The sequence below is a fragment of the Taudactylus pleione genome, unplaced genomic scaffold, assembly GCF_031769625.1.
Source record: "Taudactylus pleione unplaced genomic scaffold, aTauple2 ptg000125l, whole genome shotgun sequence".
Lineage (NCBI taxonomy): Eukaryota > Metazoa > Chordata > Amphibia > Anura > Myobatrachidae > Taudactylus > Taudactylus pleione.
This window is the reverse complement of record NW_028284527.1, coordinates 2,314,714-2,337,201: the sequence shown is the minus strand read 5'-3', so window position 1 is coordinate 2,337,201 and position 22,488 is coordinate 2,314,714. Positions and strand designations below refer to the sequence as shown.

The 22,488-nt window shown below is 44.0% G+C and overlaps 1 protein-coding gene across 1 annotated transcript in view; it reads right to left on the bottom strand.

The window, feature by feature from the left end:
* Positions 1-1,360: 1,360 nt before the first annotated feature.
* LOC148523896 (adenylosuccinate synthetase isozyme 2) overlaps positions 1,361-22,488 on the bottom strand; it is a 177,522-nt gene continuing 156,394 nt past the window's right edge. Inside the window, exon 13 of the mRNA XM_088472490.1 lies at positions 1,361-2,549. Within this exon, the coding sequence (XP_088328616.1) occupies positions 2,497-2,549 (53 nt within the window). The 3' untranslated portion in view covers positions 1,361-2,496. The remainder of the gene's footprint in view (positions 2,550-22,488) is intronic.

The following is a 22,488-nucleotide window of genomic DNA, read 5'->3' as shown; positions in this document are numbered from 1 at the left end:
TTTCAAATAGGGTTATTAAAATACATTAAAAAAAAAAAAAACTAATTGGGTGTTCTCTAAGATATTAAACACATAATACTACTTAAAAATCATTACCTGCTGTTGTAAAATAAAAGCGGCTAAAAAAAAAAAAGTTGAAAAAAAAAGTAAATATTTGCTAAAACCATGGGGAAAAATTCAATTAGCCACAAGGAGGGTGGGTTTCTATTAGTGGTGTGGAAATGACTGCAACAGCAGCGCAACTTGTGACCCAGTCTCGTGTATTTTTGTATGGGGGCTGCAAAGAAGAATCAGCAAGTCCAGCGGTACCATAATTGTTCACGGGTGCAAGTGTTGCTGTATACTGCAGACTCACAGCTAATTGAACTGACCCCTTAAACCGCATACACAAACAATTTTGTTACCAACGATTTTATGAACGATTGTCAGAATATCTGTCAGATTTTTGAAAGTGTAATGAACGATTTTTTTGAACTACAAACGATTTTTGCATAATGAAAATCGTTGAGTTGACAAGTCTGACAACTACAAACGTGAACGCGCATGAACGATAATAGTTCATAGTTTGACTCTGAAAAAATCATTCACTTTCTAACGATTACCGTTTAACGATAATCATTAAAAAAATCGTGTGTATGCAGCTTTTCTGTTCAAAATCAACTACCCCCCTTACCATTAAAACTGATCTAAAATAAGTTGCATTGTGCAATGAGTTGTATTTCACATATTAATCAATGTTGTCGATCCGATGGCGCCCAGCAACTTGCATTGTGAATGCAGCAGACCACTTTCCATACAAGGCCTGAAGTGTAGTGTAAATATTCTGAAATAATCATTCTAAACAATCAAAATTTAATCACCACAAATAGGAAAATTCTGCTAGCATCATGCCACAGTCCAAAAAGAAAAGTACAATTGCATAACATTTGTACTGACCTTACAATTCGCTCACTTGGCTAGACACATGTGCTACCTCAGGTAGGGTATTACTGTGAAAGATGATATTTTTGCTTAAGCCAATTTAATTTTTTTTACCAGCTAATAATTGCTCCTTTGCTTGTGTAAAAAAAAAACCACCATCTTAAAAATTTGTTATGCTTGGGGAAAAAAAAATAAAAATTTAAATTAAGACTTTTTAGGTACTTCTATAGTTACTGTACCAGAACAAATATGACCTGCAAAAACTGCACCTACATCCACCAACAAAATAACGATGGAGCACAAGTAATCACACATGCTCAAATGAACTGTAACCAATAAAGTTTCTAAACAACCTTAATTAAAATAAATGGATTACAGAATTGTTGTGATCATAACACCACATGTTGTGATCATAACACCACAAGATCACTTTAATAAATTTCAATTTTGTAATAATTTATTACATAAACCCCATTGATAAATGACCTTGGTACATTGCCAATTGAAACTACAGAAAGATTAACAAAAAGCAAAACTAACATTGCTCTGGTACAAGATGATGTTTAGAATAAAGTAATGGCTGTGTGATGGACTTTGGAAGTTGGGTGTTTACTTGTACTTCACCGGTAGCATCTCCAGCACGGCACGTAACTGTTACTCGTTTAAAATTTTACATTCTAAAGAGGTTTGGTGACAGGTCACCAACTTGAGAAAAGATGCAACAATTCTATGTAATTTTGCTTTACATCACTTAAGAAAATATCTTCAAAAGTACAATAAAGATTCCCTCTATAGGAACAATCACAGTAAAGTAGTTGTAGGCTTAACTCAAAGTTAGAATAAGAATTGAGAGCAGGAAAAACAACAACAAAAAAAAAAAACACAGAAATTACTACAAGGTTGACAACTGTTCTCTATTCCATAATTTTTAACTATAATGAATGTTTTGGTCTGTGTTTTGAGTGGTATTATAAAAGAATATACCTGAAGGTGAGTTTCTTTATAAGACACAATGCAGTGTATTTTCATTTCAAACATGGAGTTAATAACTAACATATGACACCCAACAATACTAATCATTTGCTTTGCTGTTATTATATTTTTGCATGGCCAATTTCAAAGGATTTACAGTCACTAGTTTAAAAGTTGATTTTCTTTTCTTCTTTTAAAGGTTGACATTACCTTATTAATGCAGATGTGCAATGCTTTAATATTATTTGTAGCAAATTATTCAAATTATAGACCGAACATATAGCAAAATCATTACAAACGGTCTTACCTTAGCAGTGAAATAAAGATTAGGTAAATATGAAAGCACACACATAATTGCATCTCATTTGATCCAGATATATAAATAGGATTATTTTGAGAATACTCCTTTGATTCAAAACACATTCAGAACATTTTTAAAGACAAGTATAATAACATTTAATATCCCAGGTACATAGGTCCAGAAAAAGTGGTTGGTTGTTTGCCCCAATGCCTTTTCCCTTAGATTTCCATTCCCCCCCACCCTCCCCCAAGTCAAAATCTACAATTGTCAATGAGGTCCATGTAGGAGTAACAAGCATTTGGTCAGAAACACTGAATCATCGATTCCCTAGATTTTCCAACTCCAATCCATTTAACTGCAAGACAAAAATAACCAAAATTTAAAATAGGACTAATTTATTAAGGAATATTATTTTGAAACAGAAACAATTAAAATGCATCAAACTTTAACAGTTACAAATATTTATATGAAATAATGGCAAATCTCTAATAGATGCTTTTGACAAATATTGTAAAGTATTTAAAACAAATATGTGTCACTCTGGATTTTTGAAATAAAATAAATAAACTTAAAGTGTATTAGAAGGACTCATATCACCAAAATATCAGGGGTGCACATAACTTTCCTCAGGGTGTGACAAGCGTGTTACATTTCACAATATTTTGAAACCTTGCTGAATGCATAACCAAAACATAGTAATCAACATCACTCAATATAAGAAACAGGAATAGATAGGTCTTTCCTAGCAGATTTATGATGTGGAGACAGTGATTTGCAGCTCCATTGACAAATAGGGGAAATAAAAAAATAATAAAAAAATAGAAATATATTAATGCTGGCTTTGTATTCAGAGCAATTTGGGATATATTTATACATGTGAAAAATACATGCTGAATATGTATTAGAGCAGAAAATGAAGGGCGGGAGAACGTTGCTGCTCGATCCTCCACGATGTCAAACAGGACACGCCAGGAACAAACATAGCGAAAAATCACGCAAGTCAGTTTCTGTCATTAGAACACTCTCCGCACTGCTCTAGGCACAAGCTGGAATAAGTGCCAGAAATCCACAAATATGCATGGACCTGCTCACAATTTTCTGGGCATGCACAGAGCATTTTCCTGCAAAATAGCCAATTAGCACAAGACTCACTCTACGGAGTCCCCCTTCATGTGGTAAAGCAGTAGTCAACTTATACAACTATGCAACTAGGTAGCTTTTCGCGCAACTTTTTACCTTCGAATATGTCTTATTCCCAAAACGATGCAAATATGACACACAAGCAGCTTCTGCTGATTAAAATTATACGCGGCATGCCTATATTCTATGTGCAACTGCAGGTGTGCGAAATACTACATTACAGTGTCAGCAGCTGTGACACTAACGTAGCATTTCACATGCAGATACACCGGCAGTTGCACATAGAATATAGACATGCTGCATATAATTTTAAATCAGCAGAAGCAGATTGTGCATCCTATACACATCACTTTGCAAATATGACGTTTGAAGGTAAAAAGTCGCATGGAAAAATGCTCGGTGCTACAGAGTGACGGCACGGCGCGACTAGAACGGTTATTTAGCGTATAAGGAAGATATGCAGATGTGTCACATACTGTACGTTATCCCGTTCATGTCTTTCAATACTACAGCCATGGCCAAAAGTTTAATGACAATTATTGGTTTTCACAAAGTTTGCTGCTTCAGTGTTGTTAGACCTATTTGTCAGATGTTACTATGGTATACTGAAGTAACATTACAAGCATTTCATAAGTGTCAAAGGCTTTTATTGACAATTACATTAAGTTTATGCAAAGAGTCAATATTTGCAGTGTTGACCCTTCTTTTTCAAGACCTCTGCAATTCGACCTGGCATGCTGTCAATCAACTTTCGTCGGTGTTCCGCTGTCGGTATTTGAGCCGCCGGCATTAAATATCGATTCCCTCTCAAGATAGTTACTTCTCACTTGTCCCTATTGTCGAAGCTGGATTATTGGCTGAGACAAGATCAGCTTAAAATTGAATCGCAGAGACGCCATCTTGCGACTGGCTGCAAGACGCCATCTTGGAAATGAGATCGCAAGATGCCATTTTGCGAATGGCCGCCCAAGCGCCATTTTAGATACTCAAAATTAAGTACATATGGCAATATTACTATTAGCACCATGCGATTGCATCTTTCACCATTTCTCATACACATTAATACGCACAATTGCGCTGTTAACTAGTCGCATATTAGCGAATGCATAAGATCCTATATGAAAACGCTGTTTAGTAGCTAAATGCGCTTGCATCTGTCCCAAGTTAACTAGCATCCACATATCAAACCCCATATACTCACACATTACATATTCACATACAAGGTTCCATAAGCTTTAAGGTATAAGATTTAAGTTTGTTCATTTAGTATAAATTCTGTGAAATAAAGATTAGTTGGTAACTAAGGTTTTATACATGCTAAGTAAGCAGTGTTTGGTTTTCTGCTGATGCGTACTCTTTCAACAGAACTCATGCATTCTCGACTTATGGACCGCAGAGACTTCAAGCAACAAAACGTATATGATATGAATAACTGTTAGGATGTTGCATGAGGCGGAAATCCAGAGACCCCCAGTTGTTGGAGGCTGGGTTGGGTCTATTTGAATCAGCCTGTTAAACGCTCTGTAACAGATGTATCCCCCTTGGGAACCTATGGCATCAGCAACAAACGTCTCTATTGTTTTGTCTATTCCTGGGGGTATAAATATGTGTGCTCAAACGCTGGGTTTTTAGTCTTCGTGCTGAACGCTGATATACGAGGGGTTTCTTGCTGATGTCCAACATCTGGTCCAGAAGCGCTGCGTATGTATACTGTAACTGGGACTGTATAATTCCTTTGCGCCGAATTGTGTCTGGATCAATAGCGTGTAACTGACTGTACTTTTACTTGAATAATACTTTGTGCTTTGGAACCACATGTTCTAAGTCTGGAGTCTCTATTTACTGTATGACTGCGTACGAAAATTAGCGTCATCCTTAGAGGTTTATAGGTAGGATATTATAAGGTATAGGCAGGGGTATATAGAGGTTCTAATTCAGTATCGTTAGTCGGGGGCTCGTAGTGAAGTCACTTACCTACTCACACGGTACAAAAGGCTATCGATATCTCAGCAAAGGGTGAAGTGGCCACATGCAGGGTTTTCCTGCAACCGCTTTGTGCTGAAAGATCGCTATCCGTTTCCGTGTGAGCCAAGAAAGCTGACTAGAATCCAGGGACAAGAGAGGAAAAAGTTTGTTTTCCTTTGTTGATAGAACCTAGTGTTTAAAGGGGTGTCGCAGTATTGAGTACGCGGCTGAGTCGCAGTTTTGCGCACAGTAGAGACGCACTTTTGCGTACGCAGCTAAAAAAAAATTGTCATACGGTTGTGTGGTAGTCGCATTATTGTGTATGAGACTGGTCGCACAATAGCGTATACGTACTTCCGGTTGTGCCGCCACGTGTTTAAACAAAGCCGTTGAGGTTTACATTTTTCAATTGTTATCAATATCTGGGTTAACATGTATTTTTCTGCACAGGAAAAAGTGTGTAACAGTGAGTATTTGTTTAACAAAGTTAAGGGTATCGTATGATCCTTAAGGGCTAGGTGCAAGGGTTAGTCTAGCTGCTCGGTAAGTAGCTTTACCGTTCTATACACAGTAGCAGGTGTAAATATTGTCTTTGTTGTAGAGAGGTGCGTGGAAGTAGCCGACATACAAACTTCCATAGGTGTGAAAGTTGCCTTACTAAATCTTATCCGGGTGTGGAAGTTGCCTTTTTCAAATCTTATCCAGGGAAGACCTGGATATCCCCATAAGGGATATGCACAGAGACCAGCAAATGTTCAGCAGTTACCAGCTCCAATTGTGGCCGTAAATGCCTTATTGGAGAATGGTAGCCAATGCTATTGGTCAGGTCATACCTGTAGTCTACAGATAGTCAGGTTAACAGGAAGTACTAGGGAAGAACCGGTCATGATGGTTGATGTAGCTAGTACTGAATATCCTTTTCTTGTAGACACAGGGGCGACCAGGTCAGTGATGAAATCAACCGTTAATTTACAGGTGACCAACGAGACAGTACCAACAATGGGTGTAACAGGTAAAGTGCAACATTATCCTTTAGCAAAGTCCACAGAGGTTACTATTGGGCCGTTGCATACCAGACATTCTTTCCTTCTGGCTGCTGCAACTCCTACTAACCTGTTGGGTAGGGACTTGTTAGGTAAGATGGGATGTGTTATATATTGCACCCCTGATGGTGTATTTTTAGATATCCCAGAGAGGGTTGCACACAAGGTGCGGGATATATTGGACACTCCCCAAAGGATAATGTATCACTCTACAAGTTTAAATGAAAATCCATCTCAGGTAGATGAAATGTTGTCCCAGATTCCCTTTGGACTAAGGATGGACAGGACACTGGATTAATGGCAAACGTAAGTCCTGTAATGGTAAATTTAAAAAGCGGTAGGCAAGCTCTAAAAATTCCCCAGTACCCACTAAAACAGGAGGTAGAACTAGGGGTTTTTCCAATAATTGAGCGATTATTCCAACAGGGAATTTTAGTTCGTACAGCTAGTGTAGCCAACAGTCCCATCTTTCCAGTGAAGAAGAGTGATGGGAGGGGTTATAGGTTGGTACAAGACCTTAGAGGTGTTAATAAGGTAGTAGAGAGCCAATTCCCTGTTGTGTCAAATCCAGCTAACATCCTGATGCAGATCCCACCAAATGCAACCCATTTCACTGTCATTGACCTCTGTTCTGCTTTTTTCTCTGTGCCTCTCCACCCAGCTCAAACCAGACAGGTCTCTTCGGCTAGGTTTACCAAATGGCAACTAGCTCTAATCGCACCCGCAAACATCACTGTTAAATGTTGCATATGTACAACATGATGTACAAAGGGTGGAAGGAGACGAGTTGCTGGCGGGAGGTGAGTTCAGCAGACATAATGATACGCACGATTGTATGAAATATCTGAATCAGACCTTTACTGCTAGACCTGACATACATGACACACCTTTAGAGAATGTGGATGTGACTATTATATGGATAGACAAACAGACACAGGTGAATTACGTACAGCTTATGCTGTTGTAAATGACACAGACATCATAGAAGCTAAACCTCTTGGTCCTCCTCACTCAGCCCAGGTTGCAGAGTTAGTAGCACTAACTAGAGCGTGTGAACTGGCAGCAGGCAAATCTGCTAACATTTACACTGACTCGAGGTATGCGTTCGGGGTGGTGCACGATTTCGGGGCTCTATGGCGTCTGAGAAATTTTATGACAGCAGCAGGCACACCAGTTGCACATTCCCGACACATAAAACATCTTTTAGAAGCAATCCAACTGCCCAAAGCGGTGGCAGTAATTAAATGTAAAGCCCATACATGTGAGGATGATCCAGTGTCAATGGGCAACAACAGAGCCGATGAAGCTGCAAAATGGGCAGCAGGGTTAAAAAAAATTTTTCCAACTGAAAAAATTGTGTCTTTCCAAACAATTGATATGCTGAAATTAATTGAGATGCAAAATGTGTGTTCAATTCAAGAAAAATCCATTTGGAAGTCCAAGGGATGTGGGCAAAAGTCCTCCGGGCTCTGGAGGGACAGACAAGGTAAGCCAGTAGCCCCCAAGGCATATTACCCCAGCCTGGCTGAGGCAGCACATGGTCTGACTCATCTGGGAAAGCAAGGTATGTGCAAATTGGTGAGAGCATACTGGTGTGCACCAGGTTTTTCTTCACAAGCAGAAAAGATAGCAATGTCCTGTCTGACCTGCTTGAGGAAGAACATAGGGAAAGCGATCCCTACCGAACCGTCCCACATTCCACCGACTGATGGACCTTTCCAGGTGATACAAATTGATTTCATCCAATTACCACCCTGCAGGAACCTTATGTATTAGTGTGCACTGATTTATTTTCTAATTGGGTTGAGGCCTACCCAGCGGCCACTAATACTGCTGCGTTTACTGCCAAGAAAATAGTTCAGGAATTTGTATGCAGGTACGGTATCCATAAAAACATTGAGAGTGACAGGGGTACTCATTTCACAGGTGATGTTTTTCAAAAAATGTGCAAGCTGCTGGGTATTAATAGCCGACTTCACACCCCCTTTCCGACCGCAAGCCAGTGCCAAGGTAGAGAGGATGAACGGGACTATTACAAATAAGCTAAGTACAATCATGAGAGACTGGACTAGGATGGCCAGAAGCGTTATCTTTGGTCCTACATAGCATAAGGACCACTCCTAGACCTCCTCTAAATCTGTCCCCATTTGAAATACTGTTAGGTAGACAACCTCATTTGATTATAAGTCCACAGGAAGACATGAAGGGTAACAAAGAGGTAACTGTAAAGTATCTTATATCAATGAGTAAGCCGTTAAAACAACAGCAGCAGAAACTGAAATTGTTGTCCCATGATATGTCTGAAACTAACTGTCATGATGTTGAACCAGGAGAATATGTTATGATCAGAAATTTCTTGCATTCAGATTGTTTGACTGATCGGTGGGAAGGTCCGTACCAGGTGCTGCTGACAAGTACTACATCTTTGAAGGTGGCAGAGAGAGATACCTGGGTCCATTCCACTCACTGCAAAAAGGTCAATCAACCGGTGGAGAAACAAGTCGGAGACAAGGCTGATAGCGTGGACCTGTCGCTTGAGAGCTTGTTCCGGGAGGATTGAAAAGGTCGTAGTGAGATACCTGAACTAAGAGAAATTTGCAGGTCTTGTTGTGACAATGGACAGGCCTGCTGTGTTCATTTTCATATTCTCTTTTAGAGTGTTCACCATCCTGGCCAGTTCGGGAATATCCAGTTTCTGTGATGTGAGACCGATTGAGGAAATGGGAGCTGATGGCAGTGCTGATGGAGTGGAGTCAGGAGGAGTGCAATGCCAATCAGGGGAGTGTCTGACCAATCTTAGTATGGTTATTAAGAGAGCTGTTATTCTGGATACTCGGGGACGGTGTGGAGGTTTATTGTCTGAAGATTCCTGTATTTGTGAGCTATGTGGGTCCCTAGTTGATGAGAACTGTATCCAACGGTGCCAACCTAAATATAACCCGTACTGGGGTGGGTATCCTTTAGAGGATTATCATAGCATGGTAAGCAGAGTGTTAAATCAAACTGATTGCTGGATGTGTTGACACGTGCCACAGGGACAGCATAACGTAGGGTTGGTGCCATTTCCGCTGAATATCACGGAAATTTTAGAATTACAGAAAGGGAAAACATTGGATGGAAAGTTCCTCTCATCCAAACCACCTCATTTCAAACTCTATCAATTCCAAGTAGATAGATCACTCGTGTTTAAACATAACCAACTCCAATAAACCCGGGAGTTGGGAAGTGACGGGGAATAATCAGACGATGACTTTCTCACAAAGAGCTGATAATGAGTCCATAAACCATGATCTGTTACGCTCAATTAAATCTGGTGGGAAACATTTTAGGTATCGGTATACATTGAGTTCCACCAAAGAAATTATTGGTAAGGTGCCAGATGGTTATTGTGCTAAAATAATACAGCCAGAGACTTGCATGAACCAGATGGAAGACCCAGAAATAGGATTGTTTGCAAGAGAAAATATGAGATATGGTAAGAACTTACCCTTGTTATCTCTATTTCTACGAAGTCCATAGGGTTCCACAGGATACCTTGGGTATAGGTGTGACGTCAGTCGCAGGGCACCAAAGAGTTAAGCTTTCAGCCTCCCAGGATGCACTAGGTCCCCCTCCTATACCCCGCCCCCGGGCCAAGGCACCTCAGTTAGTTACCAAGCCATAGGCCGGAGGAGGAGAAGGAAGAGAGAGAACAAAGATCTGGACACATACAAGAAACACATTCTCACCAGAGGGAGACGGAAAACCGGTGACCAGAGCAAAGCCCATCTGCAGCACAGGTGCGACAGGGCGGGAGTCCTGTGGAACCCTATGGACTTCGTAGAAATAGAGATAACAAGGGTAAGTTCTTACCATATCTCATATTTTCTACTTCAGGGTCCATAGGGTATCCACAGGATACCTTGGGGATGTCCCAAAGCAGTATCCTTTAAGGGTGGGGACGCTCCTGTGCAGAAAGGAGAATCCGCCGCCCGAAGGAAGCATCCTGAGAGGCAAAGGTGTCAAACCTGTAATACCTCACGAAGGTATGGACAGAAGACCACGTAGCAGCCTTGCAGATCTGAACTGCCGAGGCACCACGTCGAGCTGCCCACGAAGGACCCACAGACCTAGTGGAATGAGCCTTCAGAGAAGGAGGGACCGGTAGGCCTTCATGAAGATAAGCTTCAGAAATAGCCATACGGATCCAGGCTGCCAAAGTTTGCTTTGAAGCAGGCCAACCCTTTTTACGGAAGCCAAAGAGGACAAACAAAGCGTCCGACTTCCTAAACGAAGAAGTGCGGTCAACATAAGTCCTTAAGGCCCGCACAACATCCAAAGAGGCCTCACCCACGGAAAGACCCGGTGAGTTAAAGGCCGGAACAACTATTTCCTCGTTAATATGAAACTGGGAAATAACTTTGGGAAGAAACTCGGGCCGAGTGCGGAGCACTGCCCTGTTCCCATAAAAAACCAAGAAAGGGGGTCTACAAGAAAGAGCCCCTAACTCAGAAACACGTCTGGCCGAAGCAATGGCCAGAAGGAAAACAGTCTTAGCTGTTAGCCATTTAAGATCCACTGAGCCCAGTGGTTCAAACGGTGGTCCTTGGAGAGCACTCAGGACCACAGCCAAATCCCAAGGCGCCACAGGTGGAACAAAGGGCGGCTGAATGCGGAGAACACCCTGCATAAAGGTGCGCACATCCGGGATTGTAGCAATCCTACGGTGAAACCAGACAGATAGGGCCGAAACCTGTACCTTCAAAGAAGCAAGGCGAAGCCCATGATCTAGTCCCGCTTGCAGGAAGGCGAGAATCCGAGACAGACGAAACTCCCGCGGTGCATAACCTCTCGGTCGACACCACTGGAAGAACGTATGCCACACGCGATGGTATATCCTCGCGGAAGACGGTTTCCGAGCTCGTAACATGGTACGCACCACAGAGCTGGAAAACCCCCGGGACCTCAGCATGGCCGTCTCAACAGCCACGCCGTCAAAGACAGCAGAGTCAGGTCCGGGTGAAGGCAAGGACCCTGAGACAGAAGGTCCGGTCGTAGCGGCAACCGCAGAGGAATGTCCACGGACAGACCCTGAAGGTCTGAGAACCAGTGCCGTCTGGGCCACGCGGGAGCTATCAACAGGAGCGTCCCTCCTTCCTGTTTGAATTTCCGGATTACCCGTGGAAGAAGGGAGACCGGAGGGAACAGGTATGCGAACCGGAACGTCCACCGGACGGACAGAGCATCCACCAGAGACGCCCCTTCGTCTCTTGTGCGAGACCCGTACACCGGCAACTTGTTGTTGTGCCGGGACGCCATGAGGTCGATTTCTGGAAGACCCCACCTGTCCACCAGTAGTTGAAAAACGTCCGGGTGCAGGGACCATTCCCCCGGATGAACGTCCTGGCGACTTAGAAAGTCCGCCTCCCAATTGAGCACTCCCGGGATGAAGACCGCTGATATGGCCGGAAGATTGCGCTCCGCCCAAACCAGGATCCGAGAGACCTCTACGAGAGCCGCCCGACTGCGAGTTCCTCCTTGCCTGTTTATGTAGGCCACGGTGGTAGCGTTGTCCGACTGGACCTGCACCGGGCGACCCTGGAGAAACCGCTGTGCCTGCTGGAGAGCATTGAAGACCGCACGGAGTTCCAAGATATTTATTGGAAGCTCCGCTTCTGTCGGCGTCCACCTGCCCTGGAACAAGTGTGGACCCGAAACTGCTCCCCAGCCCCGAAGACTGGCGTCCGTTGTCAACAGGACCCAAATTGGAACCCAGAACGGACGTCCCTTGTTGAGGTGGGTCGTCTGTAACCACCACGTAAGGGACAGGCGAACCTCCTGGGTGAGCACAATCGTCTGGGACTTCAGAGACTGAGTCAGCCCGTTCCACTTGGACAGGATCAGGTGCTGCAGAGGTCTGGAGTGAAACTGGGCGTATTCCACCATGTCGAACACCGACACCATGGAGCCCAGTAACCTCATCGCCGAGTGTAAGGACACCCGGCGGCTGTGCAGACAACTGCGCACCCTTGACTGTAAAGCAGAGATCTTGTCCTCCGTCACGAAGATCCTTTGCTGTCCCAAGTCCAATAAGGCTCCAAGATGCAGAATCCTCCGAGACGGGATTAGAGTGGACTTCTGCCAGTTGATTAGCCAGCCGTGCCGTTGCAGCAGTGCAATGGTCAGGTCCAAGTGGCGTAACAGGAGCTCTGGAGATCCTGCCACCAATAACAGGTCGTCCAAATACGGCAACATGTGGACTCCCTGCAGCCGCAGAGAAGCCGCCATGACCGCCATCACCTTGGTGAAAACACGTGGTGCTGTTGCCAGGCCAAAAGGTAACGCCCGAAACTGGAAGTGGTCGCTGCTGATTGCAAACCTGAGGAACTGTTGATGGCGCCAAAGAATAGGGACATGCAGGTAAGCGTCCTGTATGTCCAATGACACCAAGTAGTCCCCAGGTTCCAGCGCCAGAATGATGGACCGTAGGGTCTCCATCCGAAACTTCGGGACCCGCAAAGACTTGTTGAGTGCTTTGAGGTTGAGAATCGGACGATATGACCCATTGGGTTTCTGTACCAAAAATAGATTTGAATAGAAACCCTGGCCCCTCTGGGAGAATGGAACCGCCACTATAACTCCAGCCTGGAGCATAGTGTGCAATACCTTCCGCAGCTCCGTAGCCTTGTTCCGGTCTGATGGGAGACCCGTGGTGAAGAAGCGAGCCGGGGGTCTGTGCCGGAAGGAGAGGGCGTATCCGTGGGAAACCACCTCCAGAACCCAAGTGTCTGTCGTAGTAGTCGACCAACACTGGGCGAACTGTAGCAGGCGGCCTCCCACCCTGGGATCCCCCAAAGGGAGGCCCGGACCGTCAGGCCGCAGGCTTGCCATCTGGCTTGGGGGCCGGACGTCTGGTACTCCATGCCTGCTTCCGGGGCTTGACCGATTTCTTAGGGCCAGCCTGTCGAGGAAACGACTGTGGTTTGGGCCTGCCCTGGGCCCTAGATGACCGAAAGGACGATGGTCCCGAACCAGAAGGAGCAGCGGCCGACGGGAGACAGGCAGATTTGGCTGCCGCCAGCGTGGCCACAATCTTATCCAGATCCGGACCGAAGAGAACTTCTCCGGTAAACGGCAACGCTTCCAGACCTTTCTTGGAATCTGCGTCCGCCTTCCAGGATCGCAGCCACAAGGTGCGACGAGCAGCTACCGCTGCTGAAGAAATTCTAGACACCAGAGTACTAATGTCTAGAGCCGCCTCGTTGATGTAGGTGGCCGAATCACGGAGATTGCCAATCAACTCCGCCTGATCGGCCGGACAGTCGGATTCAAAAGAAGCCTCTAATGAATCCGCCCAGCGCTCCATCGCTCTGGCAACCCAGCAAATGGCCATAGCCGGCCGTGCTGCCCCCCCTGCAAGGGAATAAGCGGACTTCAGGCAGATTTCTACCTTGCGGTCCGTAGCATCCTTAAGGGAGGACATGGATGGCATCGGCAATGTGGCACTACGGACAAGACGGGTCACGTGAGAATCCACCTGTGGAGGGGATTCCCACTTCGCAAAATAATTATCCGCGAACGGATAAGCCACCGCCAGGCGTCTCTGCGGCTGGTATCTTTTGCCAGGTTGTTTCCACGCCTCCTCTAAATGGTCCACCAACTGACCCGAAAGAGGAAAGACTGTGGCATCGCCCTTCACATCTTTGAAAAAGGCATACTTAGATTTAGCCGCTGGGGGAACTTCGTCCTCAATCACCAAGGCTGTGCGGACCGCCCGAATAAGTCCAGGAATATATACTTTGGACTTAGCATCAGCGTCCTTAGTATGGAGAGGTTCCTGATCGTAAGGATCTAGAATCTCCCCATCATCAGACGTCCCTTCGTCATCCTCATAAGGAGCGGACAGAGACGCCACCGGCCTTTTATGAGACCGCATCACAGACTCCCCTTGCAACACATCCGACAAGTGCTGTACAGAACTCGTCAGGGAGTTAACCCACGCTGGCTCCTGAGAACCCGGGAGCGGGGAAATAGGGAGACTGTGGGGTACCACCAATTGTCGTGGGAACCCCTGCATGGGTGACGACACCACAGACTGCTGGGACAAACCCATCGGAGTAAACGCGGGCTGCGGAGCTAACTGGCCCACTAAAGCTGTTAACGCCTGAGCGAAACAAGCCCAGGGCGGCTCCTGTACCGGTGCTGTAACCGTAATAGGCCGCGCCATGGACAAACACTGCCGGCAAAGGCCCTCCGCGCTACCCTCCCCCTCCGCTAACGGTACTTTGCACGTGGTACACTGTAGCCGGAGGGGAAAATCACTTTCAGACATGATGGCACCACGTATGTGACCTCTCTCACCAATTAAGTATTAAATAGGCGAGAGACCACCCTGCAGCACCGCACCGCAAGGGCTTTAGCAGAAAGAACAGGGACAGTAATAAAGCTGACAGTTTAGAGAAGAAAAGATTACAGGCAGCAGCGCTAGCACAGTCACATACAATGCAGAGAAATAACAATTCCTGCACTAACAGCGCTGATCACTCAACTACACATACACAGGGCCTGGTAGGACACAGCGCTGCATACACAGACCTGACCACAGCGGAGGAGAGGTATGCGGGGGGACCCAGACCACGATGCTTCCGTCCAGCGCTTCCAGCAGCGTTCACCATGCGTTCTGGAGAAGATGGCCGCCGAGGAGCAGAGAGGAGGCTGGCCTGGGGGAGGAGCGCTGCCACAGGACCAGTCGGCAGCATGCAGAGAGGGCTGTGTGCAGCGGGGGAGGCGCCGGCTGTGAGACAGGGAAGGCGCGCTCCCCTGGCATGCATTTAACCCCTGGGACGCCGCAGCGCTACCGCTCTGCTGCGGTCCGCTGTCCCAGGGGGTAGTGGAAGCGCAGGTTGGTCGCCTGGCTCCACGCTGCAGCCAGTCCCCAGGGAGCCCCCTGCCTGGGGACTTAGGACCATGTGATCAGCGGGGACCCACCGCGGGACCCCGCTGCTTACCTCTGTCCCCCTTGAATCCGGCCATGGTCCGGAGCATCTGGGGTCACCGCTAGCTGTGACCCCAGACGCCCACCAGCATCCCCGGATCAGTACCGGCGTTCTGGTACCGGCGGGGTGTAGGGAAGACAGCATGGACGTCAGGACTGACTGTCCATGCTGTTCATCCAGATGTGCAGCCACAGCTGCATGAAGAAAAAGCTTCAGGGGCTCTTCTAGCCCCCACTCCAACAGGTGCACCCGACTCCGGCCGGGCACCAAACTAAACTGAGGTGCCTTGGCCCGGGGGCGGGGTATTGGAGGGGGACCTAGTGCATCCTGGGAGGCTGAAAGCTTAACTCTTTGGTGCCCTGCGACTGACGTCACACCTATACCCAAGGTATCCTGTGGATACCCTATGGACCCTGAAGTAGAAATGTGCTTAATGATAATGATGCATACCATTCCTTATGTTCTCCCTGAGAGTGTATATTTTATGTGGAAGAAAAGCGTACAAGTGGTTCTCCCCGAGTTCCGAAGGTTTGTGTTACCCCAGAAGTTATGACCCTCACACATGTTGAAATGCTTGGTATACATAAAAACACAGTCACCATATCTTCACACACAGGCAAACGAAATATGATACCTGGTGACGTGCATAAAGCCACTCAGTTAATCAGTGAGACAACTGGCTTTCAAGTTTTAGTCGCATTGGATCCCACCAGGATTGCTCGGGGTACATTAAATTTTAGGTATATTCAGGAACTTGCTAAATTGATAGATAATATCACCGACATGTATGATGACACATTCAGGGAGAGAATTGCAAGCATATAAGAAAGAACTAGTGCAACACTGGCTAGTGTTGAATTATTTAACTGCTGTTACTGGAGGGTATTGCGTAACGTTAGCAACCCAATTTGGAGTAAAATGTTGCACCTATGTCACCAATGATACCAGCGACCCTAAGGAAGTGATAGACCGGAAGATGGATGAAATTCTGCAGCTAAAATGGGAGTTTCGTAAGAACCATAACGCTTCAGTGGCTGAAGTAGGGGAAAAGATAGAAGGATGGGTTTCATGGCTGAACCCAGTGAAATGGTTCTCAGGTCTAGGGGAATGGGTTCAGGAAGTGATAGCCAGCATAGGCAAATTCTTGGTCCTTATACTAATTGTCATCATAATGATTGGCATATGTGCCCGGTGTGTTCCTATTGTGTTGAAGTGTAGAAAGTGTAAATAGAGTAAAACGAAAGAACGAAACTATGATGGTGGTCAGAAATGACAATATGAATGCCGAGGTAAATATAGAACTGCATTACAACCCTGAACTAGGAAATACCATTATTTAATGTATCATATTTAGAAATACATAGAATGTATTATTGAAATGTTATTTTTAAAATACTTTAGATAATGTAAAGTCTAAATTCCCCTTCAAGACTGCTTTTATAAGACTGGTGCATCCCCACACCTTTCACAAGATCTTCCAAGATCCGCGGTGTGCGTACAATAGTATTTTTATATCCCCACCCAGAGACACATTATTGATGGATTAAGAACCACCTTGTGCCATCCCATAATAACACTAAATAAAATGTAAATGTAAGCCTAAATTAAATTTTAAAATCAGATTGTGATAGCATGTTCACTATCAAAGGGTGGACTGTCGAAGCTGGATTATTGGCTGAGACAAGATCAGTTTAAAATTGAATCGCAGCGACGCCATCTTGCGACTGGCTGCAAGATGCCATCTTGGAAATGAGATCGCAAGACGCCATTTTGCGAATGGCCGCCCAAGCGCCATTTTAGATAAACTCACAATTAAGTACATATGGCGATATTACTATTCGCACCATGCAATTGCATCTTTCACCATTTCTCATATACACATTAATACGCACAATTGCACTGTTAACTAGTCGCATATTAGCGAATGCATAAGATCCTATATGAAAACGCTGTTTAGTAGTTAAATGCGCTCGCATCTGTCCCAAGTTAACTAGCGTCCTCATATCAAACCCCATATACTCACACATTACATATTCACATACAAGGTTCCATAAGCTTTAAGGTATAAGATTTAAGTTTGTTCACTTAGTATAAATGCTGTGAAATAAAGATTATTTGGTAACTAAGGTTTTATACATGCTAAGTAAGCAGTGTTTGGTTTTGTACTGATGCGTACTCTTTCAACAGAATTCCGGTATTATTGGTGTGGAGATCGCATCATGCATTCTCGACTTATGGACCGCACAGACTTCAAGCAACAAAATGTATATGATATGAATAACTGTTAGGATGTTGCATGAGGCGGGAATCCAGAGACCCCCAGTTGTTAGAGACTAGGTTGGGTCTATTTGAATCAGCCTGTTAAACGCTCTGTAACAGATGTATCCCCCTTGGAAACCAATGGCATCAGCAACAAACGTCTCTATTGTTTTGTCTATTCCTGGGGGGTATAAATATGTGTGCTCAAACGCTGGGTTTTTAGTCTTCATGCAGCATGCTGATAGACGAGGGGTTTCTTGCTGATGCCTAACATCTGGTCCGAGAGCGTATGTATACTGTACCTGGGTCTGTATAATTCCTTTGCGCCGAATTGTGTCTGGATCAATAGCGTGTAACTGACTGTACTTTTACTTGAATAATACTTTGTGCTTTGGAACCACATGTTCTAAGTCTGGAGTCTCTATTTACTGTATGACTGCGTACGCAAATTAGCGTCATCCTTAGAGGTTTATAGGTAGGATATTAGAAGGTATAGGCAGGGGTATATAGAGGTTCTAATTCAGTATCGTTACTGTTCACCTCCACAATTAATGCCACGCCTGTTTATTCACTTAGGGGTATATTTACTGAAGTGCTATGGGCAACATCTCCACTTCTAAAAACTCACTCTAGTAAATTTACCCCTTACAATCTCGAAATGTCAATGGCACCCACAAGGTAACTACAGTACACTCCTTTTTTACAACTTTGAATATGAGCTGGGACTGAATACAATAGCCTGCACTAGCCAGATGGACCTTATGGAGCAGATTCCATTAGCCATAGGTTCCTGCTGCTTTTTGCAACTTAATTAAAAATACGGTGTTGGCACAGGTCTCAGTAGGAATTAACACTGCTTTTAGTTCACAGCCCGAGGTGAAAAATCTTAATTTTAAAAAGCTTAAAATGTCGACTCAGGGCTTGATTTAGAGAATGCAATTTTCATTAAGAATGAGCAATTGCTTGCCATTGCGCATGCATCGTAGAGCGCGTGCGTGAAGACAGCTCTGCGATCAAACAGGCCCCGAAGAGTGATTTACAGGAAGTGAGCAAGGGTGTTGTCGGGGGGTGGGGGGGCTCAGAACAACGCAGGCATGCCTGGCAATTTGAAATCCATTACATGGGCGTGTATTAATTAACCACTGCTATTGCATATGCAGTTCTGCGTGTCAGAAGAGCACCCAAGGCTGCGGCAGGTCAGACCGATGCTGCTGATATTTCTGCAGGTATATGTCGTGAACGCAGCTAAAAAGGCAGAAGTTGGACGTCTATGCTCAGGTGATCTTTGCTAACATTCGCATATTTTCGCAGCTGCATTCCGTACAAAATTGCAGCTGCGAGCGCATTAGCGTACATCTCTGAATCAGGCCCTCAGTGCAGAACCTCTGGCACACCCCTCCCAATGCTTATTCATGCACTTATATTACCTCTATATTGCATACTTTGGAAAATAATGACATGTCATTTTTCAGCTGATTGTGTAAAAAATCCCCTCAAAAATGGGTTTAAATTATGTGGAATATAGATTATGGGGTGTTGTATTGTTGGAAGTGTTGTTTTTGATCTTGCAGATGGGAGTTACAAGCGCTTTTCCCCAATAGTATTTAAACATGCTTAAAAACCAATCAAAATCTAATTTCTGTACCCCAAAATATTCTAGAGGCTTCATTTTGGAAACACTAAGTGTAAATCAGAGGTTCTTAAAAAGGTGTCAAATGGCTTTTTCTAACATTGAAAACAGTATCGAAAGCGATTTGCCACTTTTCTGTGACTCAGTGTGCTTTCCCCACTTTATTAGATTGAAAAGCACAGATCGCTAAAACATGCATGCTGAAACTAGCCCTCAAAGTGTGCGTTAAGTTTTCTTGAATCAGCCCCTAAGAATACATATTTTGTATATGTTAGACTGCTTGCACCAGGAATAAGACAATGAATGTCTTCACTACATTGCCTCTTCATACTTTTATGACCAAGTACACATTGTATTATCTATTGGCTGTTGTTTCTAAGTGACAGAATGGCTTTTTTTTTTTTTTTTTTTTTTTTAAAACAGTCCCTCGTCACCCCCTTAACATAATACGACATTGTATTTCATATTCTGTTGGAAATTCTTATACAGATGTGTCCTCATCACCTAGCCTCAATTTGCCATACGGCGCAAGATGCTCCGAAATGTTTAGTGTACCATCTTTTTTTTTTTTTTTAAACAAAATATTTTATTGGAAAACATAAGTTTGCATAAAGAAAAACAGATAAACAAAACATTGTCTTGAATATGTGATGAATTAGAACACATTGAAATTATATACTTATACAGAATTAAGTAAATAATATCAATAAACACATCTTGGTATTTAATAAATTGGCCAAAGTCAACACAGATAATACCGATCGCTTACTAAGTGTTATTAACCATAACATCTCAATAATTTTGTATTTTATAACACAAAAGAGAAATAGAAAGAAAAGGAAAAAAAATAAATAAAAAAAAGAAGGGAGTAGGAACAAAACAAAAAAAATGGGGGGAGGGGGGGATCAGTGACAAAGGAAGGGAGGGAGTTTTAGGGTAAAGTATTCAACGGACTCCAGGAGCAGGATGAGTCTGAGTGTGAAACCATGGTAACCAAATCAGATGATATCTTGCTACTGAATTATTTTGTAAGCTGGAAATATATTCCATTGATGCAATATAGTTAATTTTAGCTATAAGAGCCTCTTTTGAGGGAGGGCGATGGTCTTTCCAGTGTTTGGCTATAAGGGTTTTAGCGGCATTACATATATGTGTAATCAGTTTATCCTGGGTTTTAGATACACCTACAAGTGGTGCATTCAATAAGGCTGATAATGGATCTATAGTAAATCCCGTACCAAGAGTCTGATCAATTGGCGAACATGGTACCAAAAAAGGCGGATAGAGGGACAAGACCACCAAATGTGGAAAAATGACCCCTCTTGACCACAAAGTCTCCAACACAATTTGGACGTAGCAGGAAATATGGAATGGAGTTTAGTAGGTACTAAGTACCAACGGGTATATACTTTATAGCAAGTTTCGCGTATGGATACACTAATAGAAGCTTTGGCGGTACGTAATCTAATTTCTTCCCATTGATCCTCATCTATATTCGTAGCGAAGTCAGATTCCCACAGTAATTCGTGCGGTTCGCGTGGAGGGTGATCGGGGGCCAAAATTGAATTGTAAATTATTGATATTTTCCCTCTTCTCCCAATTGAATATAAACACAAACGTTCAAATGAGGTAGGTTTGCGCAGCGAAGAAGATTTAGATTGGGAGCAGATAAAACTAATAATTTGAAAATATTGGAAGAAGCAAGAGGAAGGGAGGTTAAAGCGATCCTGGAAGTCCTGGAATCAGGAAGGAGCAAAATCACCTTTGATATGAATAAATCTGTCTACACCTCGAGCCTGCCATGGAGCTGCCATTTTTCTATCACATCCTGAGGGGAATTGAGGATTATCCCATATTGGGGTGAGTGGGGACGGATAGGAAGAAAGATCATAGGTGGTGCGTACTTTGTCCCATAGCTGGAGAGAAAATTTGATAGTAGGGATTGAGTACACTGACGCCGGCCTACAGTTTTTAGGAAGCCAAACCAAAGTATTAAGCGTACCACATTGTGTTAAGGAATTCTCAATATCAACCCACTTTTTAACTCCTGGGTCAGAATGCCATGACAGGATGTGGTTAAGATGACATGCCTCAAAGTAAGACTGTAGAATAGGGAGTCCCAAGCCCCCCGTGATTGTACTTTTGCTAAGAATTGATCTCCTAATACGGGGTCTACTACCCGCCCATACAAATCTGTTAGTGATTTTGTAAAGAAATGAGGGTTGCGCGGGGTACCGAAATTGGAAGAGTCTGGAAAAGATATAAACGGGGGAGAAGGTTCATTTTGACAGCGTTTATTCTACCAAACCATGAAATATACATCCAGTCCCAGCTCTGAAGTTCCTGAGTCAAATTATTAATCAGAGGGACAAAATTAGCCTGATACAGAGAAGAGTAGTTTTTAGTGATGTATATCCCAAGATATTTTATAGCAGATGGTCTCCAAAGAAAAGGAAACGAAGAGGTTAACGTGACCTGCATTTGTGGAGAGACATGTAATGCCAAAGCTTCCGATTTAGAATGATTAATTTTGTACCCCGAAAAAGAACCGTAAATGGAGAGCTCCTTTTGAAGGTTAGGAAGGGATATTAACGGATTGGAAAGAGTCGGGAGAACATAATCTGCGAAAAGGGATATTTTGTAATGGTTTTGACCCACTGATGCCCTGTATATCAGTATTAGCTCGGATACGGGCTGCTAGTGGTTCGATGCATAGGGCAAATATAAGGGGTGATAATGGGCAGCCTTGTCGTGTGCCGTTATTGAGGGTGAATCGGGGGGGGGGGGGAACAGATCCCATTCGTCAAAACCATAGAAGAGGGACAGGAATAGAGGGCTTTAATAGCCGTGATAAAATGGCCTCTGAATCCAAATGAGGAGAGGGTAGAGAAGAAGGGCCATAAAATGCGATCAAACGCCTTCTCAGCGTCGAGTGCTAAGACTATAGAAGGTGTTTTGGAGGCATTAATATGATGGATCAAATTGATAGTGCGTCTTGTATTATCTGAGGCCTGACGTCCTGGCATAAAGCCTACTTGATCAGTGTCGATTAAAGATGTTAACACCAAATTTAATCTACTAGCAAGTACCTTGGCAAATAATTTAAGAACAGTGTTTATTAAAGAGATGGGTCTATAATTGGTACAAAGGGAAGGGTCTTTACCGGGCTTGGGGATAACTATAATACGAGAAGCCAAAGAATCAGTGTGGAACGGGGTTCCGTTCATGACTCCATTAAATAGTTTAACCATATATGGTAACAGCTGAGGGGCAAATGTTTTG